The sequence below is a fragment of the Meriones unguiculatus genome, chromosome 11 (genome assembly GCF_030254825.1).
Source record: "Meriones unguiculatus strain TT.TT164.6M chromosome 11, Bangor_MerUng_6.1, whole genome shotgun sequence".
Taxonomy (NCBI): Eukaryota; Metazoa; Chordata; class Mammalia; order Rodentia; family Muridae; genus Meriones; species Meriones unguiculatus.
In genome coordinates this window covers 51,181,327-51,197,665 of record NC_083359.1, presented here as the reverse complement: position 1 = coordinate 51,197,665, position 16,339 = coordinate 51,181,327, and the positions used below count along the sequence as shown (strand labels likewise).

The following is a 16,339-nucleotide window of genomic DNA, read 5'->3' as shown; positions in this document are numbered from 1 at the left end:
CCTAACTTGGTTACCTGATGGCTACTTGGTTGCAGTTTTTCTTATAAAAAGCCTGCCTTAGGTGAAGACCAGCATCATAGTTCAGCTCCTGAGGCTGGGCTGTATCCCTGATCATGATCAGTTTTGGGGTATGCATTCAGTAAACCATCAATATCTGACTGAGATCAGTGTCTGATTCTTGGACTATAACACCCCCACAAGGGGAAGGCCCAAAAGACATGCCCTTCATCAATCCTATAAGACACAAAACAGTGAGAGGGGCACCAACACATTTGAAGGGCTTTGTCATAGCCCCTTTCCTTGTGCCAGACCTTAGGGTTGGAGATGCTGATACTCAGTTGGATAAATTAAATGCAGTAAGTTTTTTTTTTAACGATCTATTTATTTATTTTTATACAGCATTCTGCCTATGTATGTGCCTGTGTACCAGAAGAGGGCACCAGATCTCATTATAGATGGTTATGAGCTACCATGTGGTTGCTCAGGACCTTTAGAAGAACAGCCACTGCTCTTCAGCCATCTCTCCAGCCCATAAATGCAGTAAGTTTAATTGGGCCCTGACTTAGCAGGGGCCAAGTGGCAGCACTGAATCACCAAAAGCAAGGTGATTGTAGTTATAATGGGCAGCACAGACAAAGTAATGTCCATAATGGCCTGACTGATAATGGTCAGCACAAGCAAAGTGAATATAATGGCGGGATGATTCATATGGACCTTTTTCCAGGCATGAAACAGATAAGAAGTCTAATGAATTCTTGTTTGATGTGTATAAGCAGAAAAGTTCTCAAACAAATGAAAGACGAAATTAGACGATGACAAAAGGGATTCTTGGCCTATAAATCAATATTCAGACTTGAGCCATTTTGCAGACCCAGAAGCCCTTGTGTGAAAGGATAACCAGGTTCCCTTGAGGAAGGACTTTGATAAAATATTTAAAAGTTCTACTGTTAGTCTTTCTCCAATCCTTCCCCAGAGGGACCTACAGCCTTTTATAAGGATATCTGTACAATGGAGGAAAAGAAACAATCAGACTTTTGGGGAACTGTTGGATGCTGGTTCTGAACACTGATTCCAGGTCTTAAGAAACATTGTAGCCCTCCAGTTAAAGTAGGGGCTTATGCACATCATGTGATTAGGGAGTTATGGCTAAAATTTCACTCATCGTAGGTTCAGGGGGTCCCCGAACTCATCCTGTGGTTATTTCCCCAGTCCCAGGAGGTATAACTGGTAAAAAATATACTTAGAATTTGGCAGAATTTGCACATTGCCTTCCTGACTTTTGGAGTGATGGCTTTTATGGTTGGAAAGGACAAATGGAAGCCACTGAAATTTCCTCTATGAGGGAAAGTAGCGAATCAAAGCCAGTATGGAAAGAATTACAAAAAGAAGCCAGGTGTGGCAGCAAACACATTTAATCCCAGCACTTGAGGCAAAGGCAAGTGGATCTCAGTGAGTTTGAGACCAGCCTGGTCTACAAATTGAGTTCTAGGACAACCAGGGCTGTTACAGAGAGAAACTCTGTCCTGAAAAACAAACAAATATACAAAAAAAAAAAAAAAAAAAAAAACAAAAAAAACCAAAAACAAAAATTAGTACCATCATCAGGAGTTGAAAAATGCAGGGTCTGGTGGTTGCCACCAGATCTCTCTTTAACTCCTATCTGGCTAGTGGAGAGGACAGATCAAGAAGAATGACAGTTGACTATTGAAAATTCAACCAGAGCTGGCTGTGATGGCACACATCTTTAAATTCAGCACTTGGGAGGCAGAGGCAGGTGGATCTTTGTGAGTTTAAGGCCAGAATGATCTACAGAGTAGTATAATCAAGGCTACACAGAGAAACCGTCTCGAAAAAAAAAAAAATCATCAGGTAGTGACTCCGATTGTAGCTGCTGTGCCAGATGTGATCCTTACTGGAACAGATAAACAGAAAGGACTCACAGCAGGCTTTTTATAAGAAAACTAGAAGGCAAGGGGAGGGCAGGGTTACATTTTGGCTAACCAAACAAACTATTATTAGCTAACCTTTAAGCTTATTGGTCCCAAGTGAGGTAAGTGAGGTGGTGGTTAGGGTCTTTTAGAGTACATCCAAGTGTGGAGATAACAGGACATGAGTAATGACACCATGAGTCATAGTAAGATATGAGGTTAACTTGACCTTTTGGAAGGGTTTCTTCGTGTCAGCTATTAATAACTACTTCTAGGAAGCAGAGTTTAACGTTTTGAACTTAATTTAACTTATAAACAAAATGGAAACTGAATACAAAATGTTTTCAGCTTTGTTACAAAGAGCAGGCCCGATCAGTGGTGGGAGGGGCCGTATGCAATAACTTTTCCTTCACCTAAGAAACAATATCTTTCTGTGGCCCTGATCGCGATCAGCCTGGAATAAGTGCTCAATAAACCATCAAAATCTACCTGAGAGCAGCATGTGATACTTTGTGCAGCTATTCTTAGACTGTACCAACCACCAAGAAAGAAGTACAAACTTTAGTGTGCCTATTTGTATCCTAGAGACAACACGTTCCCTACTCAGGTGTTACTCCTGCTCATATAACAAGTGACTTAGGAAGCTGCTTTGTGTGGGGCAAGAAACAGAAGGCGGCTCTTCAACAGCTCCAGGCTACTGTGCAGGCTGCTCTACCCTTGGACCACATGATCCAACAGACCTGACAGTACTTAAGGCATCGGTGGCAAATATGGATGCTGTTTGGAGCCTCATGGGGTATGCCTATGACTGGCTGAGGAAGAGAAAATTAAGGCCTGGTTTACTGAAGACTCTGCATATTATGCAAGCATCACCCAGAAATGGACAGCTGCAGCATTACAACTCCTTTCTGGGACCACCTTGAAGACACAAGTGAAGGAAAGAAAGTGGGAAGAAATTCAGGCTGTATACATGGTCTGGCTGGATGTTCAGGAATTTAGAAAGAACATGATGATGAGAAAGACCCCTGAAGAAGTATGAGGATGATCTCTCCAAAGGATGTGAAGATATTGTGTCACATGTAAATGCTCATCAAAAGGTGATGTCAGCTGAGGAGTTCAATAATCAAATAGCCAGGATGAACCCATTCTGTAGCCTCTTTCTCCATCCATTCCTGTCATTGCCCAATGGGTCCATGAACAAAGTGGGCATGGTGTCAGGGATCAAGGTTATACATGGCTGACCTGGCTACCACTGCTGCTGAGTGCCAGATCCCATATATGCCAACATTCTCCAGGGTGACCAGCCAGCCACCTGGTGGGAGGTTGACTACACTGGACCACTTCCTCTATGGAAAGGACAATGCTTTTTCCTTATTAGAGTAGATGCTTATTCTGGGTATGGATTTGCCCTTACTACACATAACACTTCTTCCAAAACTACCCATGGACTTAGAGAATGTCTTAATGTTTGCGCCATGGTATTCCATGCAGTATTGCCTCTGACTAGGAACTCACTTCACAGACAGAGGAGTGTTGACATCAGGCCCACAATCTTAAAACCTATTGGTCTTACCATGTTCCCCACTATCCTGAAGCAGATGGCCTGATAGAAAGATGGAATGGCCTTTGGAAGACACAATTATAGTGTGAACTAGGTGGCAGCAGCATGGAGGGCTGGGGCAGGGCTCTCCATTAAATGGTATATTTTTTGAGTCAGTGTCCAGTATATGGTGTGATTTCTCCCATAGCCAAGACCCACAAGTCTAGGAATCAAGGGGTGGAAAAGGAAATAGTTCCAATCACTATCACTAGTGACTGTTGGGTTCAGGGTGAAAGCCAAAAAAAAAAAAAAAAAAAAAAAAAAAAACTCACTCCAGATACAGAAGCTTAAAAGAAAAGCTTTATTTTCTGAGCTCAGGGGGCTCCCACTTTGATCTGACCACATCCTCAAGGGGAAGATATATTGCATAGATCAAGGGGGAGAAGGGTGGACAGCCTGGTCTACAGAGCTAGTTCTAGGACAGCCAGGGCTACACAGAGAAACCCTGTCTAGAAAACACAAAAACTAAAATAACATCTAAGGCCATGTGACCAGTTACAGAAATAAGGATTATAGTTGACATGAGTGTTTGTCAAATTTTTTATCATGTGATATAGCATCAATTGAGAGAATATCAATGGTTATCATAATTAAGTTTGAGATAGTAGAAGAATGTCCCTCAAGGGACATTGTCACCTATTTTAAATTTATAATGTGTTCATAGTTGTATGCGTGATAGTTATGTTAAGTGTTGTGACCTGGTTAAATGTTTGTAGTTGTATGTGGAATAGTTTTTTCATTTGGAAAGTAATCATGACATAAGAAAATATAATTGTGTGCCCTCTTTTGTGCATGTTTTTGAGACAGGGTTTCTCCATGTAGCCTTAGCTGTCCTGGACTCACGTTGTAGACCAGGCCAGCCTCGAACTCAAGAGATCCTTCTGCCTCTGCCTCCCAGAGTGCTCAGCTCACAGGTGTGTGCCACCATACCTGGCTTATAATTGTCTGACAAAAGTTTGACAAAACATGGACTCAGTGGCTATTCTTGGTTGTCACCTGGACTTAACTAAAATTCAAAATTGGAGAAGACACCTGTGAGAAACTCTGCTTAATATGAAGCAGGTAGGTCCACTTCTAACTTTAATTGGGATCTTGAGATGGGAAGGCACACCTTTAATCTGGCCCACACCTTCTGCTGGAAGCCTATATAAGGACATGGAAGAAGGAAGCTTTGCTCTATGCCTGCTCATCCTCCCCTTGCTAGCAAGTCCATTTTTCACTGGCATTAGAGCCAATTTCTTCAGATTCCAGGGTATCCTGAAGACCAGCTCAGATATTCAGCACATCCAGCTGAACTGAACAACTGCATTCTTGGACTTACTGTTCACAGCTAGCTGTTGTTGGATTCATTGGACTGCAGCCTGCAGATCATTTTAATAAATTCTATAAGTTCTGTTATTCTAGAGAACCTTGACTAATATAGTCTCAAAAAAAAAAAAAAAAAAAAAAGAAAGACCAAAAACCTGAACCAAAACAAAACAAAAGCCCAAACCATTAAATAACATAATGAAAAATTAGGCTGAAGAAATTGTTTAGTGTTTAAAGAGCCCTGCTGCTCTTACAGAGGACCCAAATTCAGCTTCCAGCACCCCCAAAGCAGCTTGTAACCATCTGCAACTCCAGTCCCAGGGAACACAATGACCTCTTTCTGGCCTCTGTATACATGAGGCACATGTGGTACACACACATACATACAGGCAAAATATTCATGCATAGAAGATAAAAATAAATATAAGCTGGGCACATACAAGACTGTAATCCCAGTCTTGGAAAGGCAGATGCAGACAGATCTCTGTGAGTTTGAGGCTAGCCTGATCTACAAAGTGACTCTAGGACAGCCAAGGCTACACAGAGAAACCCTGACTCAAAAAACAAAACCAAACAAATTAATTAATTAATTAATCTCCAAATAAATACTATAATGATTCAAATTTCAGTAATGCAAAATACTGCCAACATGTATGTGCACTGTGGTTTTCTAGTTTTAGAAGATGTGGTTGCGACTGTGTCATACCATTCTCAGCCTTTTCTATCACTAATGTTAAAAATCTGGGAAATTGCCTCTTGAAAAGTAGTTGGACCTGGGGATGTGGCTCAGTGGCAGAACACTTGCCTACCATGAATGAGGCTCTGGGTTTCATCTCTAGCACTACCAACTTTTAGATACCAAAAGTTCCTATTATGCCATTTCCTATTTCTGTCAACCCTTTCTTATGATCTGTGTAAAGAAATCCCCCTTTGAGCTCGGGGATGTTGCTGAATTAGTGTTTGCCCTTCTTGCACAAAGCACCGAGTTCAATCCCTAGCACCACATAAAACTGTGTGTAGTTGCACACACCTCTAATTCCAGAATTCTAGAGACCCGAGCGAGGACTAGAAGCTTAAAATCATCTTGGGCTGTGTAGCCGGTTTGTGGCAAGCCTGGGTTATGAGGCTCAGATCTAGAAAGGTGCCATTTTTCAGGTCTGAACATTTACATGGACATTTCCATTTTGTGCCCCAAGCCTCCCTGGAAGGGTAGTCTGTGGGCCTGGGTCTGAGCATGCCCACTCTAATGGAAGGTAGAGTGACAGCCCATCTGGCTCCTCTATGCCAAATCTCTCTTTCCCAGAGTACCTCATTGAGTTAGGATTTTGGTGCAGGTGGGGTTAGCATGGAAGGCCATAGGTGGTGGTGAGATATTGGGAGGCTTGTAGTCTATCCTGGGTTCTCCTGAACCTATGACAGCCACTTCCAGTGCAATGACCTTTGTCAGCCAGTCCCTACCACCTCATGGAAAAGAAAAGCAGGAATCTCCAGGGCTATATTCAGGAATGCACAAAAACTACAACAGACCAGAGACCCAGAGCTGCTGTCTTATCAGACAGAAACAGGTGGCCCTGGAGTTCTATGAAAAAACTGGGAAAGAAGAACATTCTCCCCTTACTGGAGAGATCTCTAAACAGCATCCTGGCTCAATGTGCCAAAGAACTGGAAATTCACCATGACTAGGTTATAACACATTGAGCAATGCAGGTTTTTCTTGTATTTCCTTAGCAATTAGATTTCTTTACAGAGGTTTCACTTGTATAAAAATTTTTATTTTACTTCAAGTAATTTTCCAAACTTTCAAATGCAAAGTTTAAGTGAAATCTTCACTCAGAGATACAAAGGGTTAATGAATTACTAAGTCTTTCTTTCTTTCTTACACACACTTACATACACACTTATTTACATACACACACACAAACACACACTTTGGATGCAAGCTTGTTTCATTGTTTCAGCAGGGCCAAGGCTGATGAACTTACTCTATACCTGCTGTGTCTACACTAGCAGGAAATAAAGGTCATCTTCAGCTCACTCCATACTTATGATGGCAGCACTTGGCATAATTATACCTGCTTTTATACTTCAGAACAGGACAATAATGATTATCCATTATAAAGTGTGAGAGCATTTTACAAAATGTTTCTTTGAATAGACTATACCGGATTTATTGTACAGATTAAATTATTCAAAACAATACCACAAGCAGTGCTCTCAGCTCAGATTAGTGGAAATTCCTTTCAGTCCCCTGCTCACAGAAAGAACTGACTTTCCAATGATCACGACAGGAAACAAGCTAGCTAGCCATCATTCTCTCTTGGCTTGACGCTTTCTCCGGGTTTACTCTGAAACCGACAAACTACTCAATGAGAAACTGTGATTGGATCCTAGGTTTTTCTCTTTATTTTGTATGTGTAACTATCTATGCCTATGATAAAAACCTATCCTTGTTTTCCTAAACTTGATTCATGGGACTGGCCCCAACAATCCTGGCTTGGGGAGCCTGTCAGTCATTGAGGTTAAGGCGGCTACTGACATGATGACCTTCTTTGTTTATTTGTTTTTTGGAGATAGGGTCTCTCTGTGTAGTCCTGGTTGTTTTGAAACTCACTCTGTAGACTACTCTGGTCTTGAACTCAAAAATCCACATTCCTCTGCCTACCACGCCCAACCTACATGGGTGTCATGTCAGCTGGAATTATGTGCAAGACATTCGCTCCTGTGACCCACAGTTGCCTGAGTCTCCCAAGCCCTGTAAGAAGAGTGGCTGGGTGTTGGCCACACAGTCCTGACCTGGGCAGCACTCAGCTGCCATGGTGCCAGAGACAGAGGAAAAGGGAGTCTGGCTGAAGCCTTGACACACAGAAGCAGCACCTTGCTTAACCAGGGGTAGAAATGAGTCCCTTGCCTCTTTGACTGCCACAGCTTGTATGTCAGGTAGACTCACAGGCTCTTTTGGGGCCTTGCTGATGATCATAACACTTGGGTTTCCAGCTGTCGGACTTCCTTGACCACCAGATCAATGTTAATAATTGGGTTGAAGTACAGAGCCCAGTAAAATAAACAGTTGCAGACAAACTGAGGAATAACTGGCCAGAACATGGCCATGAAAAGCCCCTGCGTCGACATTTTCCAAAAATGGCTCCACATCCTCTGGGGCACTGTCCTGGAAACAAACAAACAAAACAAAACAAAGAAGGAAAGAATGGTGGGGGATGGGCTTAAATATGGTGGGGCACTGAGAGTCTGCCCCTACCACCTGTTCCGACACTTGGAAAACACCTCTGCCTCATCAGTCTTTAGCCTCCTAGCACCTGTCCTCTAAAGATGTTCTCTGAGCACACTGGCACAGCCTCTATTCTACCTGCTTTGTGGCTCCTACTCCTCTTTCTGGTTTTTCAAGACAGATGTAGACTTGGCTGTCCCGGAACTCACTATAGAGACCAGACTGGAGAGATCCACCTGCAGCTGCCTCTCCAGTGCTGGGATTAAAGGTGTGCACCACCAGTGCCCAGATTTGTTTTGTTTTGCTTTTTCAACACACGTTTTCTCTATGTACCCCTGGTTGTCCTGGAACTCTAGACCAGGCTGGCCTCAAACTCACAGAGATCCACCTGCTTCTGCCTCCCAATTACAGTCATGTGCTACCATAGCCTGGCAATAACACTTTTTTTTTTTCTTCCCTGAGACCAAGTCTCCTATAGCTCAAGCTGGCCTCAAACTTGCTATGTAGCTAAGGATGACCTTGACCTTCTTCTCATCTTCGCCTCCTGAAGACTGGGATCTTTAGGCATGTGTCACCATATCCTGTAAATGTGGACTGGGGATGAAATGCAGGCAGGGACAAAGCACAAGCACAGATATCCGTATTTTCTAATGAATAAATGAGTCTGCTGAAAGGAAGCAAGAGAGTCAATCTTACAACTATTTACAAGGCCAGAACTCTTGTGAGAGATTGGACACCAAAGTGAGACAATGTGATGGCCTGTCTGCTTGGAGCTGTTTTCTTAAACAGTCTGAATTGCTTTGGAGGTGACTGCCTTGTCTATCTGGGGAATGTGAGCATTCTGGCCCCTCCTTCCTATATTTTTACCATGTGGTCAGAATTAAACACATGCTTCATACCTTGAGCTTGGCCATGGAAAGCCCAGCACAGTCCTGCAGTGTGACATATCTGGGTGGGCACATGACTCAAGCTAGACCAATCAGACTAAAGGCTTTGTTTCAAGTGTGATGAGAAAAGAAGTGCTTGCTCTGTACTGGCACTGTTAGGCCAACCTCTGGAGCAGGCCATGAGATGCAAGAAGAGTTCAGATGAACTGAGTAGCATAGGGAAGGCCAGCCTGTGATGGCAGTGGTCCTGAGAGGCAGCCTTGAGGAGTCTCTGGATCTGTGGTGGTTTGAATAGGTATGGCCCCATAGACTCACATGTTTAAATGTGTAGCCCACAGGAAGTGGCACTATTAGAAGGTGTGGTCATGATGGAGGAAGTGTGTCACTGTGGGGCAGGCTTTGAGGTCTTATATGATCAAGCTATGCTCAGTGTGATACAGTCTCCTTCTGCTGCCTGCTCTTTCTCTAGCACTATGCCAGCCTGTATGATGCCATGCTTCCTGTTATAATGATAATGGACTAAACCTCTGAAACTGTAAGCCAGCCCCAATTAAATGCTGTCCTTTATAAGAGTGTCTGTGGCCATGATATCTTTTGACAGCAATAAAACCCTTAAGAGATCTATTTGAAAACAGGGTAGCCCAATTCTCTCATCATACATTAATCCAGATAAGTCATTTACTGTCTCAAGTGCTGGCAAAGCAGATTTAGAAGACTACAAAATTCTCCATGGTACCTCTCTGGCCTTTACAACATTGCTCTTTTCTCTACCTGCTTTTCCTTTGATTATTCAATTATTAAAATCTTTCAAACACTGGCCCCCCTAGATATTATCTGGCTTATTATTAAATAGGGGTGAGATATGGAAGCCAGGCATGGTAATACATGCTTGTAAAAACAGCACTTGGCAGACAAAGGGCAGGTTTGTAAAGTCTGAGACCAGCTATGAGCTACATACGCATAACATACACACACACACACACACACACACACACACACACACTTAAACAATTAGCACAAAGAACTGGGCATGGTGGTGCACTTCTTTAATCCCCACCTTTGAGACCTTGGTCTATACATCTACACAGTGAGTTCTAGGCTAAAGAGACAGAAAACAGGACAAAATAAACAAATACACACACACACACACATACATAACTACACATGCATATAACAAAATCAATAAATATAAAAAAACAAAAACCTAAAAACTAAACAAAAGAAAACCTGCAATCACAAAAAGCCAGGTATACTAGTGCCTGCTATAGTTCCAGCTCTTCAGAAGCCTGAAGTGTAACCAGGTTGACGCAATAAACAGTAAGAGCTAGTTGTTGTTGTTTTTTTTTTTTTTTCTTTTCTTTTCTTTTTCTGTCAACTTGGTACAAGCTGGAGAAGAGGGAACTTCAACTGAGAAAATATCTTTTAAAGTTTGACCTGTCGGGCATTTTTTCTTTTTCTATTAATGATTGATGCTGGAGAGTCTAGCACACTGTAGACCATGCCATTCCTGGGAAGGTGGTCCTGGGTTGTAGTATAAGAAAACAAAATGTCTGGGCACATTGGCACTCAGGAGACAGAGGCAGGCAGATCTCTGTGAGTTCGAGGCTAGCGTGGTCTACAAAATAAGTCCAGGACAGCCAGAGCTGCACAGAGAAAACCTGTCTCAAAAAACAAAACAAAAGAACAAACTGAACAAATCAATGGAAACAACACGGTAAGCAGAATTCTTCCATGGCCTCTGCTTCAGCTCCTGTCCTGACTTCCCTGATGACAGACTACAAACAGTAAACTGAAATAAATCCTTTCCTCCCCTGGGGCTAGAGTTACAGGCCATTGAAGGCTGCCTGAAGTGGGTGTTAGGGATTGAACTCTAGTCCTCTACAAGAGCAGCACTTGCTCTGAATTGCCGAGTCATCTCTATAAGCCTAGAATCACCCCCACCACCCCAAGTCTGAAAAAGACTTTAAAGGGGAACTTCCTCATTGGTATTTCTTTAGCACTCCCTGTTGCTCCAACCACTTCCCAGAGAAAGGCACTTACTTCAGCTCACTTCTTGACCAGATCCTCCAAAAGGAGAACAACTCTAGAACAGACAGCAGCATGGCATTGACAATAAGGAAGCGTGATGTCCAGTAGTGGATCTCCAGCCAGTCCCAGGCAAACTCCGCAATCAACTGGTATGGGAGAAAGGAGTACTTGACAAGGAATTCTCTCCACTGCCTCCATGTGGGCTCCCTCAGGTCCTTAAAGAACACAGAGACCCAATCACAGAACTGACATACACAAGTAATGGTGACGGGTGAGCTTTACATTTATGCATACACACATGTGCATGTGCATACATATATATACACACACCTACAATTTTCAAATAGCATCTTGTTATATAGCTCTAGCTGGCCTTGAACTCACATTTTTCTTGCCTCGGTTCAGAGCTCTTGGATTAAAAGCATGTTCATGGCTTAAAATAGAATATCAATCTCCCTTGTAGTAATAATTCATCTTAAAATAGGTGAAGGTGGGGCTAGAAAAATGGCTTAACGGTTAAGGATGCATGCTGTCTAGGCATGAGGACTGGAGTTTGGATCTACCATACTTCATAAAACCCAGTTATGGTCCTTCACATACCTTCACATACCCCAGCCCTGAGGTAGGTGGTGACTTGAGGATCTTTGGAGCTTGCTTCCTGGCTGCCAGCTTAGCTGAAAAACTTGAGCTCCAGGTTCAGAGAGACTCTCTCAAAGGAGCAAAGTGGGAGCTGATAGAAGAGATCACCTTCCATGGGCCTCTGCACAGGTTCAAGCACCTGTACACAGTTGTGTATACCACACATATATACCAATATCATATTCATACACACACAAAAAGGTCAAAAATGTAGATAAATGTTGCCAAGCTGGGAGCGGCAGTGCACAACAGCAGAGCCAGAAGCAGGCAGATCTCTGTGAGTTTGAGGCAAGCCTAGTCTATAAAGTCCAGGACAGTCAAGGCTACACAGAGAAACCCTGTCTCAAAAAAACAAAAAAATAAAACAAACAAACAAAAAAAAAACCCCAACGAAACAGATAAATGTTGCCAAAAAGTTTGAACTGAGATGCTTATTGTAAAGTTGTGGAAGCTCAGTGATAAAAATCTTAATAAGCCTGAGTTACAAATAATAAGGTTGAAATAAATTTAGGATTTGTGTTCTATTCCTCTGTGTCTACATGGGAAGGTCAAAACACGTCTAGAGTTAAATATCTTAGCTGTAGTAAAATGATGACATGATGGGTCAATGAAAAGCAGACCTAAATATATACCTTAAGAAGTAATTTCTTGATAGTGTGTACTTAAACTTTTAATTAGGTATTAGCAGATAAAAAGTTAGCTTGATGAACAGTGAGGTTAGTGCTTGTGAAAATACAAACATTTTAGAGCTTCTGTGCACAGTCTAGCTGGAATCTGGGTAATTAGATTAAATCTGTAAAGCAGATTTTATACTGCAGTCACAGCAGACAGAGCCTTGGCTACAGTATTTAAAAGGGCCTCTGGAGACATAGAAATTTTGCTTTAGCATTCATAGGTGTGGATTACAGATCATCATTCCTATATAAATGTCACTTTTTGAGAAAGACAGACTATAAGGATTACCAACAGTAACATACAAAGATTACTCTCAAATGACCAACTAAAATCAGAGAAGCCATCCCAGTAAAAGGAGTCCCACAGGGTTTGGGGAATGACACTTGACGTGGAAGAAACAACTGGCCAATGCTGGTCGTCAGACCCTGGGCCATGGCTTTCTACTGGGAGGCCCTCTACTGGGAGGTAGATCTCAACCCTGCTTTGTAGAAGGCTAACTACTAACCCTTTAGGGGTCCTACCAAACTTGAAGGCCCCTACATCTAGTCTCGTAGGGTGTTCTGGGCCTACAATAACTTCTTTTATAACAAAAGCAATGCTTTCTTCTGCTGCTGCTGCTGCTTTTTCTTCTGCTGCTGCTTCTTCTTTTAAATTTATTTAATGTTATTTTACGCGCACTGGTGTGAGGGTGCTAGACCTCTGGAACTGGAGTTACAGACAGTTGGGAGCTGCCATGTGGGTGCAGGTCCTTTGGAAGAACAGACAGGCCTCTTAACCACTGAGCCATCTCTCCAGCCCAGCAATGCTTTTTTCAAAAAATATTTCAAGAGTAAAAGGGTCATCACTCTGGCTGAATAGTGCAGAAAAAAAAAGCTAGCTTCCATGAGAGGGCCAGTCTTTTTTTTCCTTCTGCAGGGAACTCTCCCTATAAAACTCACACAAAGGCTATTATACTCTCTCCAGCTTTGTACAACACTGAGGTATGGTAGAATTACTTTTTTCCAGGAACTAAGATAGACCTACCAGAATCTTTGTGAGGATGTCCTCCCCAGAGCTGTCTTCTTGCAGAGGGCAGATGGTATGGATGAAGGGTAGGAAGGAGTCTGTGTAGTCAAATAAGTACAGGTATAGCAAGCCAAGTCTTGGTGAGCTCTTGAGGGCATATAGCAAGAACAGGGACCTGCCTGGGTTGACAGCCTGCAGAGGACAAGACAAACATCAGACCATACATGGTGGCCAGCTCTCCACCTGCACTCCTTCAATGTCCTATGACCTTTGCCATCCGTCTTCTGTGTGGTATAGAGCCCATCTGATGGAGCATACTGTAAAAAGCTTCAGTCTTGCTGCACATGGTTGAACACATCTCTAATCTCTGCAGACCAGGCTGGTCTCAATTCAGAGATACACCTGCCTCTGGGATTAAGGGTATATCATCACTGCTCCCTTAAGCTGTTTCTAATGTGTTGCTATAACTAACTACATTCAATAATTTTTTTTTTCTCATCCAGTCTTGGTGATGCATATCTGTAATCACAGCACTTAGGAGGCTGAGGTAGAAGGACAGTGAATTCCAGGTCAACTTGGACTACAAAGACAAAACAAAACAACCGTGCCCCCTCCCCCCTCCCGGCAAGTGAGGACTCAATTCAGAAGTCACAAACACAGGAGTGCCCTCCTTCAAGTTATATCAAATAGATGAAAGCCTCCTGATTGTTCCATTTGCACCTCTTGAGCAACGAACCAATATTTTCCATTATAGTTTAAGACTTACGTAGTTTTATCTTTCTTTACAATGGCTCTTTCAACATTCATGTCTGTATATTTCAAATAATTGTCTATCTGTCTTTCTTTCTGTATGTATATAAATGAGTGCTCTATCAGCATATTCACCTGCATGCCAGAAGAGGGATGATCACATTATAGATGGTTGTGAGCCACCATGTGGTTGCTGAAAATTGAACTCAGGACCTCTGGAAGAATATATAGTGCTCTAAAGTTCTGAGCCATCTCTCTAGCCCTAATACTTGCTCTTGAGTACAGTATACATTACATTCTGTTTGTGAAGTAAAATTAACTGACATAGTTACAATGAAGTTCACATTATCAAATATAGTAAGATGAAGCTGTGTATTATTTGTGACCTAATAATTCCACACCTCTACATATGCTGTAAATAAGTGCCTATATATATGAGCTAAATAATGAGGAGAATGTCTAGAGTGCCATTAGTAATAGTGAAAGCAGAAAAGCTGCTATTGTCCATCAACAGGAAAATCTACACATTTGTCACAATATCCAATGAAGGATTACAGCAAGAGAAAAAGCAAGGGGCATAGGAGAAGAAGAGGGAAAGAGTGGGATTGGGAGAGGGCTACAACTGGGATACAAAGTCAATAAACTGTAATTAATAAAAATAAAATAGAAAAAGCATAAACTAGAGCACCAAGGAGAAGCAGCTACTGGTAGAAAACTATGTATGCTTCTTGTCTTTTGCCTGTGAAACAATTTGTCCTCCATAGATTATGGAAGAGGCCTGAGAGGCCTGTGCAGTCCCCACTGCAGGAATGTGGTACCTCTGGAGAGAAGTACTTGTGCCTTCAATGTCTACAGTGTTTTCTTAAGTTAAACAGTGAGCAAGACAGTGATTGCTAGTTGTTTCTACCTTTTCTGTTTGTCTGTTTGTTTTCCAATTAAAACATAAAACCCAAAAGTTTACCTTGTACTCCCAAAGATTCTGTGGCGGCTTTACCCCCAGGGCTCTCACACGCTCCAGCTCCATGAGAATGACTCTTCTGTGGCTACTGTTTTCTATGGTGTATGGTGCCCTGGAAAATTCTTCTTCTGTCAGTGTTAAAAGCAACCTGGAGAGGCAAGGGGTGAAAATGGCTTTTGAGATTACACATGGGAGGAAAGCCTTACACACAGAGTTCTGCCTTACTATGCAAATATATGCTTGCTTGGTAAGGTAGAATGTTAAAAATATGCAGTGGTGCTGATGACTGCCAAGAACAGTTTGTTTACTACCAGCCAATTTCCAGGGGGAAATATTTTCATAAATCATTGTCATTATCTGCTTAGCTCTGCAGAGTAGCATCATGGATCAAAAACTGGCTTCAGAGTTTTCTTAAGCCACCAATGTCATTTATAGATTCTTACTGTCCTTTATTAATTTTTAAAAGGGTTTGTATAGGAGAAAACCAGAAGGAAGTCAATCTGAACATTATTACATTAAGAGTAGTGGTTTCAGCTGGATTCAATATTGTACATCTGAAATACTAGTGACTTGGAAGGCTGAGGCAGAAGGATGCTAAGTCTGAGGCCATAGAGATCTCAATCTCAAAAAAAAGAAACAGTGGTTTGTTGGTATAATGTTCTTGTAAAATGTATATGCCTTACCCTTGTTAATTCAAATGCTGATTTCCCCACCCCCAACTCTCCGGTTTCAATCTGGATATTGCATTGCGATACTCACTATAAGCATCCTGTCTCAACTCTTGTGTAAACAGGACACAAATAAAGCAACTAGATACAATGTTGTGCAATGGGAGGAGCCAGAGGACAGGAAAGAGGAGAGGAGCTAGAGAACAGGAAAGGGCGAGAAGGAGGAGGAGCGTGAGGAGAGCGGAGCATGAGGAGAGCATAGCAGGAGGAGAGAGCTGGGAGAACTTAAAGCATGAACCAGACCTAAGATTTCACAAAAAGCAAGTAAAATGTGGGAAATCTAAATGTTAGGAAACTGAGGGCTTGGAGGTTTAGGAGGGAGTAAATATTGTCCAGCATTGTGTTCTAGGTTAACTAAAAACCCAGTCTCTGTTTGGTGATTTGGTTATACAGCTGCTAAGGATTAACAGCAAGCGATACCAGAAGATAAGCCAGTAGTAAATATCAATAACAATTTACAACAGTGGTTGTAGTGGGATACTTATTCAATTTAATAAAAGTTATAAATCCCTTCTTTAGTTTAGGAGCTAGAGAGATGGTTCAGTAGCTAAGAGCACTGGCTACTCTTCCAGAGGGACTTGACTCAATTCCCAAACTGATATGGTGG

General features: G+C 42.2%; 1 protein-coding gene across 18 annotated transcripts in view; it reads right to left on the bottom strand.

Annotated features, from left to right (window-relative positions):
• Bfar (bifunctional apoptosis regulator) overlaps positions 1-16,339 on the bottom strand; it is a 63,750-nt gene that overhangs the window by 29,316 nt on the left and 18,095 nt on the right. For 12 of the 18 annotated variants that reach the window (XM_060364215.1, XM_060364218.1, XM_060364214.1 and 9 more), the window contains exons 5-7: positions 15,008-15,152; positions 13,315-13,488; positions 10,990-11,192 (exon numbers count right to left, since the gene is read on the bottom strand). In XM_060364215.1, coding sequence (XP_060220198.1) covers positions 10,990-11,192; positions 13,315-13,488; positions 15,008-15,152 — 522 coding nt within the window. Of the gene's footprint in view, positions 1-3,810; positions 4,890-6,586; positions 8,003-9,978; positions 10,608-10,989; positions 11,193-13,314; positions 13,489-15,007; positions 15,153-16,339 lie in introns of those variants that run through there. The other 6 variants (XM_060364213.1, XM_060364212.1, XM_021650803.2 and 3 more) reach the window with 5 other exon arrangements.